Here is a 21,500-nt window from a genome sequence, read left to right as displayed (position 1 = left end):
GGCTGACTAAATTTGTAGATGATTGCAAATTAGGAGCTGTCATTGAATTGCCCACCGACACAAATGGTCTCCAGGAAGGGCTGACACAGACAAACAACTGACGCCAGAGCTATGGACTAAAATTAAATGCCAAGACATGCATAATATTATTCTTCAGGAAGTCATCTACCCCTGGTAACTATCATATTGACAACATACACCTAAGAGTCGACCCAGTAATCAGGGACTTGGGGACACACACAGACAGTAATCTAGTCTTTGACAATCATGTGTCTTCAGTAGTGAGGAAATCATTCTATATACTGTGCAACTTATAAACAAAAGTATACCATTTAGGTCCAAGGAAGTCATAGTTCCACTGTATTCAGCATTCATCAGACCTATCATTGAGTACAGTGTCTCCTTTGGTATGTACCTAACCAGGCATATCCAAAAACTGGAACATCCACAGACGTTCTTCACTAAAAGAAAAGAGAGTGTAAATAATATGCCCTATGCAGACCGCCACAAAGCCCTATCCCTGTATTTTGTCTCTTACAGGCTGTCGAGGGGAGATCTATGCCTGGCATACCAGGCATTGTCAGACCCAACTTTGATGGACCACCTTTATATCCACAAAACAAACAGCACCAGAATTACTGGTTCTAAAGACTTAAACCATGCCTGTGATCTAAATGGGGCCTGCTGGAGAGACAGGTATGTATCCCAGAGACTACCCCTTTTCTGGATCGGGCTCCTCATCCGTATGAAACAGAGTTCCTCCCTGTTGATCAATATGTATGTATACCTTTAAGAAGCTTTCTAGGGGCTTGCACAAGTGTATAAGTACTGAGCATGTGCAAGCCTGACTGCCATTTTGTAGTAAGCTGTTGAGATATAAGCATTTATGTATGTGTAATCTGTCAGTTATTCAGTTTGTTTATATTTTGTGCTGATGCTATCCATCTTCATGTGTTTCTAAATAAAAAAAACATATAAACGAACTACCCCGCCTGTTCATCTTTATTTATGAAGCAAGACAAAAGACATAGTGTCAGAAGTGGGATCCAGATTCAGGACCATAGGCACTCAGTTAAAGGAAGAGGAATATAGAGGAGTGAATCATCCCTACTGCATGTATAACTCGCAAAAAAGGTCAGAAATGAACTTCAGGTATCAAAGCTTACTTAAATGATTTCTTATTCACAAAATATGAAACAAAGCCCTCAGAATGCTCTAAACGAATTTGTAGTTAAATGAAATGTACGAAACTGTGACATATTGATGAAAATATTAAAATAACTGTGTAAAATGTTTGAAAGAAAATCTGAATTACATAAAATGTATAAAATAAAGAAAACAACTACATTTTTTGCTAAGAGCTACTTTTTCACATTAATTAAAGCCATTCAAGATATCCGAGGTGTATGAAGTGTTCACCAGTTTGTGCAGAATTACAGTACAGTTATTTCACAAAGTATGGCCATTTCAAAGCATATTTTGCAAAGTACAGTGAACTTTACCCTGTCGTCAGTGTAGTGCAATCTCAGAGTTGGTATATTTAAGTAGGGGGGGTGTGGGTTGTGTTGGGGGTGAAGCCCCCCACTTAGGTGGGTTTAATTTTGCTCTGTTTAGGGTTTATTCGAGGTGGCCAAGTGGTTCCTTTCAAAAGGAAAGGTTTTCAGCAGTCCATGGTTTCAGTTGATTGGCTTTTTGGAGAGCTGGTCATGGGTAAGTGGGTTTCATTGAACTGTAAATTCGATGATTCAACATAGACCCATATATATATATATATATATATATATATATATATATATATATATATATATATATAATGTATGGGTCTATGTCAGATAATCAACTTTTCAGAAACAAATAAAATGTTGAAGAGACCATAAGATTGAGTTTCAGAACATCAAAAAAAACACACAAAAATGAATTTTTTTTATGTTTTTGCTCTCACCCCATGCAAATTATCTATACCAACTCTGAGATTGCACTACAGTGAGGAAAAGGGTACTTTTTCCTATCCTCACTGTACCGCGATCTTCATTCAATAGCTTTGAGTTTTCAAAAACTCAGTCGTATGGTCCCGCCCATTTGGAGTTCAGGTTTCTGAAAACTCAGTCAACTGATAGAGACCCATCTCTCTCTCTCTCTCTCTCTCTCTCTATATATATATATATATATATATATATATATATATATATATATGTTTTTATATATTTTTTTGTGAATTGTGTTTGGTGGTGGTAGTATGTGGAATGCTAATGATGTCAAAAGCAAGAAGTTTTTTGTGTAAGGGTAAGTGGTATGGGAGTGTATGTGTGAATGTTTGTGTATTATGTTTAGAGGAAGTGGTTAGTAAAAGAACAGCTTTCATGTTGTGTGTGTTTGTGGATGTTTTGCAGTTTGTGAGTGAGTGCATAAAATGGCAGTTTTGTTCAACAGCATGTGAATGAATGTTTTGAAGTATGTGCATGATTTTTTCCAGTTAGAGTTGGAGTAACGGCTAAATTAGGGGATAGATTTATTGTTGCTTGTGTGTGTTTGTTGTTTGTGTGCAGATATGTGTATGCAGGCATGGCTTGTCTGGTGGTAGTGTTATATAAAAGTTTTGCTTGTAAATTAATGTGTAGGGCAGGGGCAGTCACAGGTTTAAGGTTAGCACGTATGAGTGAGGTGAGAAAGGGGGAATTAACTTAGTGAAGATGACCCATAAAATGTATAATTATTTACACTTACAGACAAACACATGCATACACACATACATGCACACACAATGCTCTGCTTTAGTTATACTTTTTCCTATCCACAAATGAGACGTGCTTATTTTCATGGAAGCATAGTTTCAGACATTTAGTTTATAATGTTATACTAGGCAACAGTTGGTTTGATATGCTCAAAACCAGTCTGTACAATTAAAATATTAATTTTTGCAAATTTACAACTTACTCCCATGCTTCTAGTCTTCCACCGTAGTAAGAAATATTCCAAATGTTTTGGAAGCCGCCTTGTAGAACTGATCCTCTGATAATGACTATCGCAAATCCAGTAAGCATTATCACCATTTGAAACACATCCGTCCATATTACAGCTTTTAGGCCACCCTTACAACAAAGAAATAGCATCAGTTATTTATAATCAGCATCACAGAGAATCTGCTTCATTGTTAGCATTAACATTAAGTTGTTCATTATAATGTTTATAAGTACTGTGACGGGGGGGGGGTACCACTGCCATCACTGTGATTGGGAAATACAACCACTGCCACCAATATGACACCCCAATTGCAGGATGCCATCCATTGTGACATCAAAAATGGCTGGCTGTGATGGTATGTAAATCCTGCCACTACCAGACAAGGGTGAAGTGATAACAAGAAAGTGAATACAAGTCTGTTTATATTAAGCAAAATACAACCTGCTCCCAAGAGCACAAGGGGAACATGTGCTGCTGTCCTGGGTATGGGCTTCCAGCATCCATACCCAGACTAGCTTGCACACAGGCCACTTGCAGAGCTGAGTGTTTGTGCAAGCAAGTCTAGGTGCCTTTTTTGCTGCACTTTTTATGAACCAATCTCTTCCAGTGCCCCTTTATCCACATATATATGTGTGTTTTATATATATATATATATATATATATATATATATACACACACACACACACACACACACACACACACACACACACACACACACACAGGCATATGCAGACGAAGCACACACAGTTATTCACTCTGTTGGTTAATAAGCTTTGTGGCACATATCTCCCATTAAATTGCTTAGGTCTACTGTCAGCAAAAAAATATAAATGTATTATGATTTCATATTTGTCTTAATTTAAAAGCAGCAAGAAGCTATTCCATGGTGGTTGCATTACTACCATGCCAGGAAGAAACCTGTAGAGAAATGAATTCTACCAACGTTCCATGGGGAGTGTGTGTGTGTGTGTGTGTGTGTGTGTGTATGTGTGTGTGTGTGTGTGTGTGTGTGTGTGTGTGTGTGTGTGTGTGTGTGTGTGTGTGTGTGTGTGTGTGCGTGCGTGCGTGCGTGCGTGTGTGCGTGTGTGCGTGTGCGTGTGTGTGTGTGTGTGTGTGTGTGTGTGTGCGTGTGTGTGTGTGCGTGTGTGTGTGTGTGTGTGTGTGTGTGTGTGTGTGTGTGTGTGTTGAAAAAATGAAGCATGTCTGTTGTTTTGAACATTGACTTGATGCTACCATGTGCTGTTAAAAAGGTACAGTTGCTAGGGTTTCTCTGCCATGGTTACCTTCTCCTAAAGCCATATGTGCAGTGACATCCAAAGGCAGCACATTTCTCTCTACTACTGCATACGTTACCAAAAATGCAATGGGCCTGGGTATATTTAATAATCCATTATTTGTACTACAGATATTCAGTACACTGCTCTTTGTTACCAGCAAGGAATTACATTCTAGTTTTTATGTCAACTTCATCAGCAGTTATTTTGCTACCAAGTATAATCCAATGAGTCAAACTCTAGTTTTTGTGGAATAATTTAGCATCCAGAATAAGCTTTCCTAATTGATGTGAACTTAACAATATGCACTGAAATGTCACATTTTTGTTGACTGTCACAATATACAACATAAGACTGGAACAGAAAGTTTGAGATAAGTAAGGCCTTTGTGGACTAAGCACTTATAGGCTGTTGGAGATGACTGATGAAAAAAAAATGTCCTTTTCCATGGCCACATACAATAATTCTATTTTAATAATGATGCAGTAATGTAATCAGCATTAGACTGCATACATATTGGGGTACTCCTTTGGTAGGTGAGGATAGTTTTCTTCCACATTAAATGGTTGAAAGGTCTTTGCAACGACTACAGCCAGATCTGATTTTTCATTACAGTACCATATGTTTGTTCATTCTTTCCTCGCTCACAGTGACTCAGAGTGAACATCATGCTAATTTATTTGAAGTGTAATTAAAGCGCCATTGTTTTTCTTTCTTTTGTTTTTGGAAACATGTACTATTTGGTATAGAAAAAAAATCATCAGCATCCAAGGTCGCTGCAGCAGCGTGCCAGATTATTTACAACAGAAGCTTACACAGTTACTAATTTACTTATAGCTTTGATCAAAACAACCTGTAAATAAGAAAGGGCATCTCCCTTATACTGACTTTCTAAATAGTGACCAAACACAAGCCCCAGAAGAAAACTAAATTAAGTTGTGCTTGACCACTAAAGAAGCTGCAGGACATTTTCTCTGTTGCCTGAATAGCCTATCACTAACTTTCCTTAATTAATTCTATTAACATATTCATTAGGAATACATTCAATGCACCATCACACACACTCATACTACAAACTCCTGGGTCAGTACAATTGTGCACTGAGAACTTTATTGTCATTTTTGGACTTGACTATGAATGCAAGGAATGAGTCTGTGATAAGATCAAAATGTTTATAGTAATAACGATGAATCTAGCACCATTTTGAACAGCAAAATGTATGTTTTTCTAGATATACAGTGGATATAAAAAGTGTACACATCCCTGTTAAAATGCATTTTTTTGTGATATAAAAAATGAGACCACAATAAATCATTTCAAAACTTTTCCCACCTTCAATATGACCTATAACCTGTACAATTCAATTGAAAAACAAACAAATCTGTTAGGGGAATAAAATATAAAAAATAAAAAAAGTACAATAAGCTGGCTGCATATGTGTGCACACCCTTAAACTAATATTTTGTTGAAGCACCTTTTGATTTAATTACAGCATTCAATCTTCTTGGGTACACACCTGCCATCAATTAAAGAGACTCTGATTAATTTCAAATAAAGTTCAGCTGTCCTAGTAGGATTTTCCTGACATTTACTCAGTTGCCTGCTACAGCAAAAGCCATGGTTTGCAGAGAGCTTACAAAGCATCAAAGGGATCTCATTGTTGAAAGATATCAGTCAGAAGAAGGGTACAAAAACATTTCCACAGCATTGCTATACCATGGAACACAATGAAAACAGTCATCAAAAAGTGGAGAAAATATGGGACTACAGTGACGTTGCAAAGAACTGGATGCCCCTCCAAACCTGATGAAAAAACAAGATGAAAACTGGTCAGGGAGGCTGCCAAGAGACCTACAGCAACACTGAAGGAGCTGCAGGTATTTCTGGCAAGTACTGGTTGTGTACTACATGTGACAACAATTTCCCATATTCTCCACATTTCTGGACTATGGGGTAAGGTTAGAAGACGGAATCCTTTTCTTACACAGAAAAACATCCAGGCCCAGCTAAAAATTGCAAAACAATATCTCATACATTCATATTAGTCTCCCAAAAGCATATGGGAAAATGTGTTATGGTCCGATGAGACCAAGGCTGAACTTTTTGGCCAAAATTCCAAAAGGTATGTTTGGTGGAAAAACAACACTTTGCATCACCAAATGAACACCATCCCTATGGTGAAGCATGGTGGTGGAAGTATCATGCTTTGGGGTTGGTTTTCTTCAGCTGGAACTGGGGCTTTAGTCAAGGTGGAAGGAATTATGAACAATATCAGTCACTTTTGGCCCAGAACCTTTAGATGTCTGCTAGAAAGGTTAAGATGAAGAGGAATGTCACCTTTCAACACGGCAATGACCCCAAGCATACATCCAAATCAACAAAAGAATGGCTTCACCTGAAGAAAATGAAAGTTTTGGAATGGCCCAGCCAGAGCCCAGACCTAAATCCAATAGAAAATCTGTGGGGTGATCTGAAGAGGGCTGTGCACAAAAGATGTCCTCGCAATCTGACAGCTTTGGAGTGCTTTTGCAAGGAAGAGTGGGCAAATATTGCCAAGTCAAGATGTGCCATGCTGATAGACCCCTACCCAAGAAGACTGGATGCTGTAATTAAATCAAAAGGTGCTTTAACAAAGTATTAGTTTAAGGGTGTGCACACTTATGCAACCAGCTTGTTGTAAGTTTTTTTATTTTTTATATTCTTTCCCCTAACAGATTTGTTTTTCGATTGAATTGTACAGGTTATAGGTCACATTAAAAGTGGGATAACTTTTGAAATGATTTATTGTGGTCTCATTTTTTTATATCACAAAAACCTGGTATTTTATCAGGGGAGTGTACACTTTTTATATCCACTGTATGCACACTTAACCACCTTGAATAATTTCAGCCTTTTTTAAAATATATTCTTCCAAACTCTATATTCAGAACATTTTTATTTCCAGTCTGACAGTTTGAATCTGATCTCCATGATATGGTTACACAAAACATTATGGTATGCTTTGCTTGGAACAAATGACTATGACTTTGTGGATTCCTTCCATCTGGGCAGAGCTGGATCTGGCTGTAGGCGGCCTAGGCAGTTTCCTAGGGCCTGCTGACTGGTAGGGGCCCCAGCTGGCTGAGAGGGGCCTGCTGGCCAGGGAGGCTGTACATGTCTTCTTTAAGGGTGTTCTAAAAGAACACCCTCTGTGTCTCTGCGTCACTGAGTGCATTGATGTACACACCTGCTGTTGCTTGCTTAATTCTTTTCCTTGCCCACTTGCGGAATTTAAACACAAGATGTTCCTCTTGCCTGAATGCAAACTTTAAACACACCTGCTGCCTGCTTCTTCTGTCTGCAACAAAATGAATGAATGTTCCCTTGATAAGGTGTGTGTGTGTGTGTGTGTGTGTGTGTGTGTGTGTGTGTGTGTGTGTGTGTGTGTGTGTGTGTGTGTGTGTGTGATGCCATAGTTAGGGTTGGCAGGTTAGTTAATTTACTCAGGCTCAAATCCTGTACTTTGTTTACAGAAGGCAAGAGCCTGAATTCTCCACACCTACTACCAAACTACTCAAAATGTGAGCTTCAGTGCATTTTCAAGGAATTGTGAGTTTCAAAAGAAGAGATATTTACTGCTGGTCATGTTAAGTCTGTTTTCAATATACAATGATTTTGTTTAGCAAATGGTCATCACTGTTTCTACTATATAATTTGAAACAGTGTTAGTAGGGCAACAGGTAGCATACTTGGTTTGGGTTCTACTCCCACACCATGTAGATGGATTGCTAATACTTTGTTGCACTTTAAAGGGGTTGGTGTCCCCCTTTAAATGAGATGCCTAGTAACCATGAACCAATTTACAGTTTGCCATCCATTGCCAACTTACCATTTTTTTAATGTAACATAGGTAATTTATTCTTCAAGGGCAGCAGGCACTGAATTTGTAGATGAAACACTGCAATATAATTTTGTTTGCTCGCAGAAACATCTTCATTAGTTACAGATCTCTTTAATGTGGAATTATTCAGGTTACTTTTACTTCTGCAGAGGTTGGGATATTGACTGATATTGGTGGATGACAGAAGTCTGAGTGGCCTTTTATGGTTTAAATGTTCTGCAATCAGAAGTTTTGTCATTATTGGTTTATACATTCTGTTTCATTGTTTACTGGAAAAATGTTCAAAACTACAATTTTAAAACACACTCTAACGAGCAGTGCTGTATTATGCAAAGAATATAATTAATACAGTCAGGAAGATGAATCAAAGGACACGTGCATGCAAGTATGGTTCTAAAAATGTGTACAAGGTGCCTATGATTTGAAAAGAGCCCAAAGGTAAACTTAATCCACCAGTTGCTAGATGCATTTTCTTTGAATGTGGGTTTCAATGCTGTTTCAATGAATGTGAGTTTCAAGGGCAGAAAAGTTAACTGTTAATGCTAAGTCTATTTTCATTCTGAGGCTGTATTGTTTTGTTTAGCAAATGTCTAACAGTGTGCTGTAACATATGAAATAAAAGTTTTAAATTAAATCCAAATATCTGCACTCATGAACAGTGTTTATGGTAACTGGGGGAAACAGCCAGGAAGTGGGACACTGGAATGACAGCTGGAGGGGGCTGCTCTGTGTGTGTGTGTGTGTGTGTGTGTGTGTGTGTGTGTGTGTGTGTGTGTGTGTGTGTGTGTGTGTGTGAGATGCCAGTCCATTACCCTGCCTAGGGCTCCATTTGACCATGATCCATCTCTGCAGCTGGGTATTGCCTGTTAATTCAGATTCAGACTGGCCAGATCCAAAGCAGTCAGCCCCTTTCCCATGCATTCTACATTCTAACTAGTATGTTCTCAGAACACCTACTCACAGACCTGGACTGCGCTCTTAATTTGATTAATTTTGTTGCTCTCTTTATAGTAATAATGTACAAATGCTATGAACAGCATTTGAAAGACAATTATGCAGAATTCAGTAAGACAGACTCAGTTTTAAAGATAATTTAATATAGTCAAAGAGAGAGAGCTCAACCCAGAATAATAGAGACATGTATGTATGCATGTATGTATGTATTGCTGATAAGGGTGGAGCAGTGGTGACCTTATATAAAACTATTTTGTTAATATCATGCTCTCAAGGCTATCAGATGAAAGTATCAATGCATGGTGAAACAGACATGTAAGTAATAGTTACAAAAATATAATGATGCGACCTTAAAAGAAGTGTATGATTATGATGGAGCAACTAAAAAAACAAGAAATGTATTTCCTTGTAGTGTACATTTTACATGGGCTTCCCAAGATACACGACTCAAGTCGCACCACATTTTGTATCAGATCAGTAGCCTGAGCTAACGCTTTTTTGATTTAGCCTACTGTCATGTTATTGGAGGACAATATCAACAGAAATGGAGAGAACTGAGAATTCTGGGCATTATGTTAGACATACACAACATTTTTGAATTTTGTTAAAACTTTAAAGATGGACAAAGAACATACATTAGTTACTGCAGATACTGAAGTGTTAAGACACCTCTGAAGGGAATTTTGTGAGCCTGGATGCTAAGGGTTGGTGAGTCGCCAAGAATATAAAGTAAAATAAAGTAAAGCAACAGACATATTTCTATACTGTTAGACTTGCTGATATTGTATTATATATTGTATTTAAATTTCAGGATAATTTGCTATAAACAAAATATAGAGTCATGGTAATAGATGCCATAGGGGCACCGATTTATGCCAATATTTCTGTGAGCAGAACATGAGACAGAATACATTTTTGTGATGATAAAGTCTATTCTATAAGAAACATATTTATGGTTGTAAACATTTCATAGGTGAACTATTTTTGTCTGGAAGAGTGACAAGACTTTCTTACACTTGTTTCAAAGATAACGACATTTGAATTCTGCTGGATTATAATTTTCTTTTCAGGCTAGCAAAAAACTGTATTTCTCTCCTAGATGCAAACATTTTTCCATCTGATGGTGATTTTGCATATATCTTCTTTAGAAGGTGGAAAGAAAGATTTGCTTTTCAGTTGTCATCCTTGCCACACAGAGATAGTAAATGCAGTGACTTTATTTAGGTGAATAGAAATATTGCAGCTACATTTTATGAACAATGCTGCTTAAATATCGACACAAAGGCTTTATCTGATACCATTAGTGCAAGAGGCAATGGCAGCACTCACACATGTTGGTGTCAAGCTTGAAAATGTACAAAATTCAATGAAAACGTAGTTTCATTACTAAATATAGTATTAACAAAGACATTCAGTAGAAGCACTGGCAGATTTTAGCATATGACAAAAAGATGCAGGAAAATGTGGATGCTTTCCTAATTTTATTTATTTTAAAATAAATGTAAATTTGAAGCAGTATTTTATTTTACATTAAAGAAAAAAATGTGTACAAGTAAAGTGTTAGGCTCCTTGTATGGGATTAAACCATTCCTAACCCCACCTGCCAGAACAGCCATAGCTCGAACAGATCTCCTATCGACCCTTCTCAATGCCTCACCCATCCTCGTAAACCTAAGGAAAGCAAACCTAAACAAATTAGCTAGCTGCTATAACAATATAGCTAGATTCGCCACAGGCACAGCCTACAGAACCCATCACTGTCAAAATCTTCAAACACTAGACTGGCTAGAACTACCCAATCAACTCCAGTGCAACCAATTCATAGTTATTCATAAAATCGTCTACCAACTTAACAGTACACCCATTCTGACAAATATTATCACCCCCTACAATAACCTAGCATCCCTCCACTTATCCAATAAAATGCAAGTACAATCTGCCAAAGCCAACAACTCAGCCAGAGAATCATTATTCTCCAACTCTGCTGGAAAAAAATGGAACGCGCTCCCCCCAGATCTTACCACTACACCCTCCTTACCCCAATTCAAAATATCCCTAAAGAAACACCTAAACAGGCATTGGCTATGTCCATGTCTAAACCCAGACTAACCCAATATAAATACAACTCAAGTAGGTAAAATACACAATAAAAATAACTTCCTTAACCTATATGAATAAGCTTTCTAAACCTAACCTACCCAGACTATATACACGTCTCTACAACCTTTAGAACAATATTATCTAAACCTACCTACCCAGACTATAAACACTTCTCTACAACCTTTAGAACAATATTATCTAAACCTACCTACCCAGACTATAAACACTTCTCTACAACCTTTAGAACAATATTATCTAAACCTACCTACCCAGACTATAAACACTTCTCAACAACCTTTAGACCAATATTATAAGGAGGTTAACTTGCTATCCTAACCATTCTAATGCTAAGTTCTTAACTCTTCTATAATAACCTATTATCCTAGCCATTCCAAGGCTATGTTTTTAAACCTTCTACATCTAATTTATAATAACTCCCCTTCTTAACTAACCACCTGTTTCTCCTGGTTGTCATCCGTGACATCAATCTATGTAACATGTCATTCTATGCACTCCAATGCTGTGCAATGATTTCTGTACATATTTCATACTATATACCTACAAAGATGTTAAACTTTATTGTAACCATGTATATTTATAATCACGTTTTTAAAGTTTTACAGTTTAAATTTTCAATGTAACCATGAATATTGATTGTAATTTTTTGTACATGTGGAGCCTTTCTCCCCGAGCCTCCGCTGAAAATGAACATGTAGCCAGTCGGACTCTCCCAGTTAACAAATGTAAAATAAAAATAAATGAAATAAATCCCTGTGGAGACTGTCAGTACATAAATATCTTAAAAGGGTTAGCACTGTTCTGCATGCTGTGCGGGGTGTAGATATATTTTAATGATATTTTGCTTGTGGTACTAAATAGCAGGTTTACCTGACTGACTGAAAACAGGTCAGTCTTTTTATACTAGAAAAGAAATCAGAACTTTTAGAAAACATGTGAGATAGCATGTGACTAATATTAAAAACAAGGATGTTTTAAATGGCCCATCCAAGCACATTTTACAGAATGGTACAGAACATAAATATGTTTCTGGGAATTCAAAGACTATATACCTAGCACTGGTGGTGATTATTGCAATTTGTGTATTAATAATAAAAAGTGACACTGAATTTTAACTTCTCATTGTAGCCTCAACCTTAATGAAAGGGTCAGTATTGTCATTTGTGCCTAGGATAACAGGCAAGACATGACATTAGTGCATCTAAGGAATGCCATTTGCTGTTTTGTCACGTGATTATATCTGGCTTTACTAAACAAGCTTTTTTCTTCAGTTAAGTTAATATACCATTGGTGAGATACTTGGATCTTGACACTTGTTTGAATTGTAATAGTGTGCTTGTGAACTGATGAAAAGCAAGGTATCAGACGTGCAACAAATTTCAAAGGGCAAGACCCATGTGCAGTCTTCCTAAGCTTGAATGACATTTAATTAAATATGTTTCTCTTTATCAAGTAAATCATACTAAAAGTCAAAGAAGGTCTTACAGGAAGTTTAAAGCAAATGGGACGCAACTGAGAATACAATCCACTTTATCAAAATGACTTCCAGAGGGACTTGACTAATCTGTATGGTACTCCAACAACCATATTTCTTTCTCAGGTCATATAGGCATAAAGCTTAGACAAAGAAGGACTGTACAAAATGTCCATTGGCCAGGTACTGCAACAGATGTGAGAGAGTACAGTGAGATAAGTTGGCATGGCAGGCAATGAAGCAAACAATACTTTGCTGTCTTTGCCTTCCACTGAGGAAGTGTTTCAAAGGGTAGCCATGGACATTTTGGTGTCTTTTAACCCATTTACTACAAAGGTACAACTTGGAAGTAGTCTGTTATGATACTTGGTACTCAAAGGTAGCAGACTCATTTTTTGTACTGGAAGATCAGAAGGCTGTGGGTTCTGTTCCCAGCCTAGATAATTGGAATATTTTTGTTTCCATTACCAATACAGCAGTGCAGCATTAGGGGGTGCTGCACTACTGTGCATGTGAATGCCATGAAACCTTAAAGTAAGGTACCATCCACTGGAGATGGAAATAACTCAGGTGTATTAGAAGATCCCCCAACACTTACTGCAAAAAACATAAAGGAAGTTCCATGCTGCTCTGGATAAATTACCCTTTGTCAGTATGAATAATAATTAAAAAATTTAAAAAAAATGGTGACTGCATCCTCTGTTGAGGCAGAGAAGATTGGTAAATGTTCTGGCAGGTATTTTCAGCAATGTAGAGTCTAGGCTGAACTGAAAATGGCCCATGTGGTACAGCATTCTATCCTAGTTAATAAATGATACATTGGTTGATTGACTGATTAAATTAAATTAAATACTGTTGGCCAACAAATTAATTCGATATCAGACCTGCTGACATGTTTGTAGAAGTGTTGAGAGATTAATTGAAGACTGCTACATTTTACCATCCACAAGTCAATAGTCTGGTATGGAGAGGTTTATGTCTATTCTTAAACCTATGCTGGGAGTGTCTGCACACCAGTTTAAACAAGTAAGGGAAAATGCATATCGATTCACCTCTCTGTAATGCTCCCGGAACCTTCCACATTTGAGGTACTTTATGGTCACAGTGTAAGGAGATTCCTGAATTGAATTTGCAATGATTTGGAAGATGAATGTGATCCCTATGGTGTATGCCCAAAGTTTCAGGATTAGGCGTAGGGAGCTCATGAGTTTGGCACAAGAGCAGCAAGAATACGCCCAGCAGCTGCAAAATCTGGTAGGACTGCACAGCTAAAGTCTAGAAATATGCTGTTGGAAAAACATAATAGCACTTATTCCTGCTCAACAAAACAAGCAGGCTGTATTGGACAGGCTTTCACTGTTGTCATAAAAGCAAGCAGCGTTAACTATGTCATGGAACTGGCAGGCGGGAAGCAGAAGCACCAACTCTGCCAGCTGATCATAATGAAGCAGTAACCTTTTGTATTCAGAGACTCTTTAGTACAAGTCCTGTAATAGTGTGACTGAATGAGCAAAAAATGCAGATTTAACATATATCAGGCCCAACACTGCTTCTTCTTGGAGTGTTCCCATTTCTGTGAGGTATGTTGATCATGGAGTTGGCATATATCACTTTGGAGACTTAACCCACTGCAAAAAACAACTTTAAAGATGAACAGCAAAGTTCAACATTTGCTGTTATGCTTTTTTTTTTTTTTTGTAATTCACAGTAATGAATCCTGTAATTACAATAGAAAGCCTGATGAAGCCCTGCTCTGGCAGAGCGACACTGGTATTAAGCATCTGTAGTGCATTACACCTATGTAAGTGAGATAGCATTTTACAGCAGCTATTTCCTTCCCCATCTCAGAAGATCCATGTAGTATGACAAGAGTTTGGGGACATGTTCACTTCTAAGCTAGAGTCAACAAAATTGTTGGAGTACCAAGTGGCCTCAGAGACCCAATGGCCATTCAAACAGGCTGTTTACAGGATGCCAGAGAAAGTCAAGTAAATCAACAGTTCCTGGGCCTCACCTATGGTGCTATTGCCAAAGAAAGATGGGATAATCAGGTTATGTTGTAGACTACATGAAACTGAAAGTCTGAGTCAGATGTATATGCCATGCCCAGTACAGATAGACTTACAGCAGTTGGGTGGGGCTAAACTTGAGTCATTAACTGCTATTAAGATGATTAAGGATTATTGTCAAGTACACTTAACACTGACAGCAAGAGAGAGAGAGAGGTCAGCTTTTTTTTTTAATTACATTTTATTCAGGAAGTTTTCTTTTTTGTATTATAAGTCATTCTGCTGACTCAGTATTCTCCACTTACATAGCAAAAACATGGAACTCGCTCCCTACTGCCTTAACCCTCCAACACTCTCTAACAAAATTTAAGATTGCAGCAAAAGATGATTTCACCAACCACTGGATATGTACTTGCTTTAGCCCAAGTTAAGCTCCCTCCTCAGGCTACCTCTGTATTATGCTCATTGCTTTATATTTTTTTATGTACCTGCTCTAGCCCAGGTTAATCTCCCTCCTCAGGCTACCTGTCTAATATGCTCTTTGCTTTATATTTTTCTATGTACCTGCTCTAGCCCAGATTAATCTCAATCCTCAGGCTACCTCTCTATTACACTCTTTGCTTTATATTTTTCTATGTACCTGCTCTAGCCCAGGTTAATCTCCCTCCTCAGGCTACCTGTCTAATATGCTCCTTGCTTTATATTTTTCTATGTACCTGCTCTAGCCCAGGTTAATCTCCCTCAGTCTACCTCTCTAATATGCTCCTCGCTTTATATTTTTCTATGCTCCTGCTCTAGCCCAGGTTAATCTCCCTCCCTCAGTCTACCTCTCTAACATGCTCCTTGCTTTATATTTTTCTATGTACCTGCTCTAGCCCAGGTTAATCTCCCTCCCTCAGGTTACCTCTCTAACATGCTCTTTACTTTATATTTTTCTATGTATGGTAAATACGCAGTGGTATGGCAGTAGCATTGTTACCTCACAGCAAGAGGTTCTCCCGTTCGATTCTCGGCATGGCTTGGGAGTGCCTTCTGTGTGGAATCTGCATGTCCTCCCCGCGGTTGGGTAGCATTCAAAAGCCATGCGTGCGTAAATGGGCGTGCCTTCATTGAAGGTTGGGCATCAAGCTGGCACCTTGGTGTTTCATAAAAATCTACTGCCAATCATTAGCGGACCGGAGTTCCGCTGTGGCGACCCTTTACCGGGAAAAAGCCGAAAAGACAAACAACCTACTCTAGCTGAGGTCAATCTCCCTCACTCAGGCTACCTCTCTAACATGCTCCTTTATATTTTTCTATGTACCTACTCTAGCCCAGGTTAATCTCCATCCCTCAGTCTAACTCTCTAATATGCTCCTCGCTTTATATTTTTTTTTGTTCCTGCTCTAGCCCAGGTTAATCTCTCTCCTCAGTCTACCTCTCTAACATGCTCCTTGCTTTATATTTTTCTATGTACCTGCTCTAGCCCAGGTTAATCTCCCTTCCTCAGGCTACCTCTCTAACATGCTCCTTGCTTTATATTTTTCTATGTACCTGCTCTAGCTCAGGTTAATCTCTCTCCTCAGTCTACCTCTCTAACATGCTCCTTGCTTTATATTTTTCTATGTACCTGCTCTAGCCCAGGTTAATCTCTCTCCCTCAGTCTACCTCTCTAATATGCTCCTCGCTTTATATTTTTCTATGTACCTGCTCTAGCTCAGGTTAATCTCCCTTCCTCAGGCTACCTCTCTAACATGCTCCTTGCTTTATATTTTTCTATGTATGTACCTGCTCTAGCCCAGGTTAATCTCCCTTCCTCAGGCTACCTCTCTAACATGCTCCTTGCTTTATATTTTTCTATGTGTGTACCTGCTGTAGCCCAGGTTAATCTCCCTCCCTCGGGCTACCTCTCTAATATGGTCCTCACTTTATATTTTTCTATGTTCCAGCTCTAGGCCAGGTTAATCTCCCTCACTCTGGTTACCTCTCTAACATGCTCCTTGCTTTATATTTTTCTGTGTATGTACATGCTCTAGCCCAGGTTAATCTCCCTCCCTCAGTCTACCTCTCTAATATGCTCCTCGCTTTATATTTTTCTATGTTCCTGCTCTAGCCCAAGTTAATCTCCCTCCCTCAGGCTACCTCTCTAACATGCTCCTTGCTTTATATTTTTCTATGTATGTACCTGCTCTAGCCCAGGTTAATCTCCCTCCCTCCCTCAGTCTACCTCTCTAATATGCTCCTCGCTTTATATCTTTCTATGCTCCTGCTCTAGCCCAGGTTAATCTCCCTCCCTCAGTCTACCTCTCTAATATGCTCCTCGCTTTATATTTTTCTATGTACCTGCTCTAGCCCAGGTTAATCTCCTTCCCTCAGTCTACCTCTCTAACATGCTCCTTGCTTTATATTTTTCTCTTCCTCACTTCTACTCTGATATTATATTCCTCCCTATACCTTACTACCCAAACTTACTCCCTAATTTTTTCTCCCAGTTTATTATCTCCTGCAATCCTTCTATGTTTGAATTGTTATCTGAATTTTTATCTGAACTGTTGGTATTATACTTTTAACTGTATTTGTCAAATTATTCTTGTATTTTTGGAGTTTTTCTCCCCGGACCTCCACTGAAAATGGATATGTATCCAGTTGGACTTTCCTGGTTAACAAATGTAAAAATAAATAAATAAATAATAAAATCACAGTGTCAAGAAGTACAGAAATATTAAAACACACAACATAGTATTCCTGTTGGAGCTAAAAGGCCCATTAATCAAGTAAGCTTGGTCTGAGTCTATTTTAAGAAACACATTCATAAGTAAAATCCCATTAAAGAGGACCAAATGTAACATCCGTCTTTCAACTTTAGTACAAGGGAAGGTATGCTCAAGAAGACACAATAACTGAGTTCTGTTCAGATCACTTAAATACTATGATGTGAGGGTAGTCTAAGATTGAAGTATGTGTTAAAAATGAAAATATTCACTTGAGACTATAAATGAAGACTCTTTTTTGGCAAGTAGGTGAAACTTTGATGAAAATCTCCATTAGAAGCAGGAAGACTTCATAAATAAGTGTAATTTTTTTAAGCAAAAATATCCTCACTTCTTGCGTACTGCTTGTAACCCAAGCATTAATTGCAAATCTCAGTATATTGTGACTTATGCTAATATCCCTAATAGGTATGTCAGTAAGAAAAGTATACAATTCTTATTTATCGCTTTGTGGGGCTGTTCAGAATGCCACAGTATAACATTAAATATCAAATATGTCACAGAACGTAGCCAAAAGCCATGCCCACTCACGTGAATAATGAAGTAGCTCATAGTGTTATCCCAGACACTGTGAGCAGGCCCCAGACGGCCAGCATGGGAAAGTGTCAACTCAGTTCAATTTATAAATAGGGAAGAAAGGGGGAGATAGATGAGGTAGAAAAGGGGGAATTGCAAGCAGAGGAAACACACTAGGGTAACCTGAAGGTAACTTAGGTGGGGGGAAAAGCATATTTTTTGAACAGGTACCTGTTTCATGTTTTATAAGATGAAGGGTAGATAGGGAAGGTAACTGGAACGTGTCTGGGAAAGAAAGGTTGAGTTGGGAAGGTCACGATGGCTGACATACAACATTAAATGCAGAGATAGCCACGCAGGAGTTGAATGGACATAAAAGGTGGGACAACAGCTGATGGATGTATAAATTCAGAGGGAGGTCAGCTCATAATGGAGAGATTTAGATGGGTAAGGAGAGTGACACCTAAGAGAAGTCAGTACATTGTGACTCTGTCTAAAGAAAGCAACAAACTAAACTGACAATAGTCCCCCCAAAAAAAATATATGCATGACACTGTAAAATGTTGGCATAATCTCCCCAGCCTCTGCCTCTCATTGGTGGAGCATGTTAAGGTGATGCCTTTGTAGGTTTCTATAGTGATGCTTGCACTGTCTGTCAGAGTGGGTGATACTGAATGCATCACTCACCACCTTAGAATGTTGGTTCCAGGCATCAACCTTAAATATATATATATATGTATATATATATATATATATATATATATATATATATATATATATATATATATAGGCCATCATAATGGCATAGAAGGTGCTTCTAATAGTCCCTGTACAGCAGATGTAAAATATCTTACATTCCTGACTACACCTGCCAGGAGCTCTGCTGTGCTCTGCATCTGAAGAAGCCATGCCCATTCTATAGGTATTCACCTAGAGTGAAATACCTTGTATGCATGGCTGCGTGTTATCGATATTACATGATGTGCGTTGTTGGGCATCAGTGGTGCACTATTGAAATATCACCATCACAGAGGTATGGTTCTGTGGGCTTTGCAGCTTCCACGCATAAGTGTAGTGTGCACATGTGCCATTAGCCCAGGACAGGCAGTGGTGAGCATGGTGGCACTACTTCAATGTGATAGCACAATGTTGCATGCCAGTAATTCAGAAATGATTGAGCCGGGTTACCACAATACTATATCTGCCTTACTATGGGGCCCACTGTAATGCAATAGAAACAGTGGTTGCCATATTATGGAAGATCACATTAAGACAAGCATATCAGGAACAGGAATTAAGAAGCACAGAAGACTAAACTGCAATATAGGCATGGTAAAAGAAGACAAGATCACTTGTAATGTATGTCTGCACTGCACTGTACTGAGCACCTCATAGTATGTGGCACAGCCTTAGCTAAGTCATCTGGCTTCCTGGGCAGTTCCTCAGACTGGTGACCCTAAACCCAAAATTAAGGCAAAAAAGTATTTTTCAAAGTAGTTGAGGACCATAGTAATCACTAAAAAGTCATCCTTAGGTTGAAAAAAAATCAAAACTGTTTTTCTGTCATTACAACAAGCTACTTACTATAATTCATGTTCTGCAGATGCATTTCAGGGTCGCAAATATGATACTATGTTAAGAATAAGGCACAAGCATTTGCCAGGGCATGTTTACCACTGTAGGTAGACCACCAACACAGAAGTGGCTCACAGAGAAGTAAGATTTCCTGGTAACCTTGTCTGGAATGGATAAGCAAACCTTAATTCCTGATGTTGGCTGGGATGGGGGAGCTGGACTAATGATGACTGTCTGATGTCTATATGGGATGCACCAGGTTAGTAATAGCATGCTGTATACTCTCAAGTATAAGAAGGGGTTATTCAGTAGAACACCTATGCATATCTGTTCTCCAGGTACAACAGGGCTGCAGCTGTGACAATGTGCACCATAAGGTGTACATGTGCCCATATCCTTGTCACATAATCAGCCTGTACCAGTCTACATGCCACAGGTTGGGGTAAGTGCAACATTTGTTCCAGCACTATCACAAGTTTGTTATCTTTATTCTTTCACAGGTTTCACTGGTGGGTGCCCAACATAACAAGATGGCAAAAGCCTAATATCAACAGGTCGCTTGTTGACTATGATGTCTGTGTGCCTGTGACAGTCAAGTGACACAGTGGCATTATCAAAAATGCAAGCATTGGCAGGTATGCAAAAAAATCTACCCTCAGTATGTGACCATGGAGGAGCAGGATGAATTCCTGGTATTACCTGTGTATAGTGCTGGACATCCTGTCAGTGTGCCCTCATTCAGGTTGCACAGGAGTCACCACCACAGATAGCATCCATGTGCTGCACTGCCTCTGATATGTATACACCAACTATAAGGAAGAGCCATCACAGCCTTGACTCAAGATCTTTCCTGAATTGGATACTACACTTAGCATCAATCGAGAGATATATAGGTCAGTAATCCAGGCACAGACAGCCATCACACACCATGACAGAGATGGTAAACACATTGTGTGGACTTTGTGATGATATTCATGGACTGTAGGATGATCTGCAGCACATGGAGAATGACGTTGCCTAGAGCTACTTGGAGCAAATACACTTACTTAGGTCACTAGTAGGGAAAAGATCATCCACTGGTGCTATTAGGCATTATGTCTCCACAAACCACAACTGGCTGTGGGCATGTAAGGGTCTAGATGCATGGTAGCCAGACAAAGACAGGGTTTACATAGATGGCACCCACTGTTCTGAAAACTACATCACTGTCATTCCAGGTTGTGACAGCTGCCATAACTGGGCAAGGCCAATCTTATGGTTATGCCAATAATGTTCATCTGTTTCCACTGGTAGGATGCCTTACCAGGCCAGTTACTCAGCTTGTCATGGCTCTACACTATCATTATCCATTATTAACCAATAGACTGGCATATCGAGCCATGGCTATCCTTATGGTCATGAATGATGTCCATCTATTGGCTCCCAACATGGGGAGTAACATCAGGGTTCCTGATCACGCTCTCAAAGGGATGTGCCATCCCTTGCACAGAATACATCCAGGTGTGAAACTGTAGGACCACAGGGTACACCTGATCAAAGTTCATGACACAAAAACTCCACTCTGAGACAGGAGGATATAATCCCAACTCCCTAAAACTTGCTATCTGCTTGAGTGGTTCATCCACCTCCCATGACCCTTAGCTACTGTGACACCCAGTAAAATCTCCTGATCTTGCACACCCCTCATCTTTAAATTAATGAGAAAAAAAAGGTCCCTTCCCTGTTCTAGCACTCCTTATGAGTAAACTAGGACAGCTGTTCTCCTTCCCATCTACACTCCTAAAAAATGTCTGTTCACAGTCTAGCACCACTCTCTTTAAAGAGCAAGCCAAGACCATTCTTAATGTACCCTCATCAAGTCTGAGGAGAAAAAAAATGATTCTGTCTTTTAAACTGCAGCAGACTGCTTGCTACTTCTGTAATAATTAGCTTCTACAATTTATGCCACACATGGAATGCTAATAAAGTTCAGTTTTGACCACAAATGC

The 21,500-nt window shown here is 38.8% G+C and overlaps 1 protein-coding gene across 1 annotated transcript in view; it reads right to left on the bottom strand.

Moving 5' to 3' along the window:
• LOC122805770 (sodium-coupled monocarboxylate transporter 1-like) overlaps window positions 1-21,500 on the bottom strand; it is a 515,621-nt gene that overhangs the window by 284,015 nt on the left and 210,106 nt on the right. The window contains exon 5 of the mRNA XM_044076038.1: window positions 2,935-3,089. Coding sequence (XP_043931973.1) covers window positions 2,935-3,089 — 155 coding nt within the window. The remainder of the gene's footprint in view (window positions 1-2,934; window positions 3,090-21,500) is intronic.

This window comes from Protopterus annectens, chromosome 7.part0 (assembly GCF_019279795.1).
Source record: "Protopterus annectens isolate FY-2018-M chromosome 7.part0, PAN1.0, whole genome shotgun sequence".
NCBI lineage: Eukaryota > Metazoa > Chordata > Ceratodontiformes > Protopteridae > Protopterus > Protopterus annectens.
Note: the sequence above shows the minus strand (reverse complement) of the source record. Positions and strands in the feature narration are given on the sequence as shown.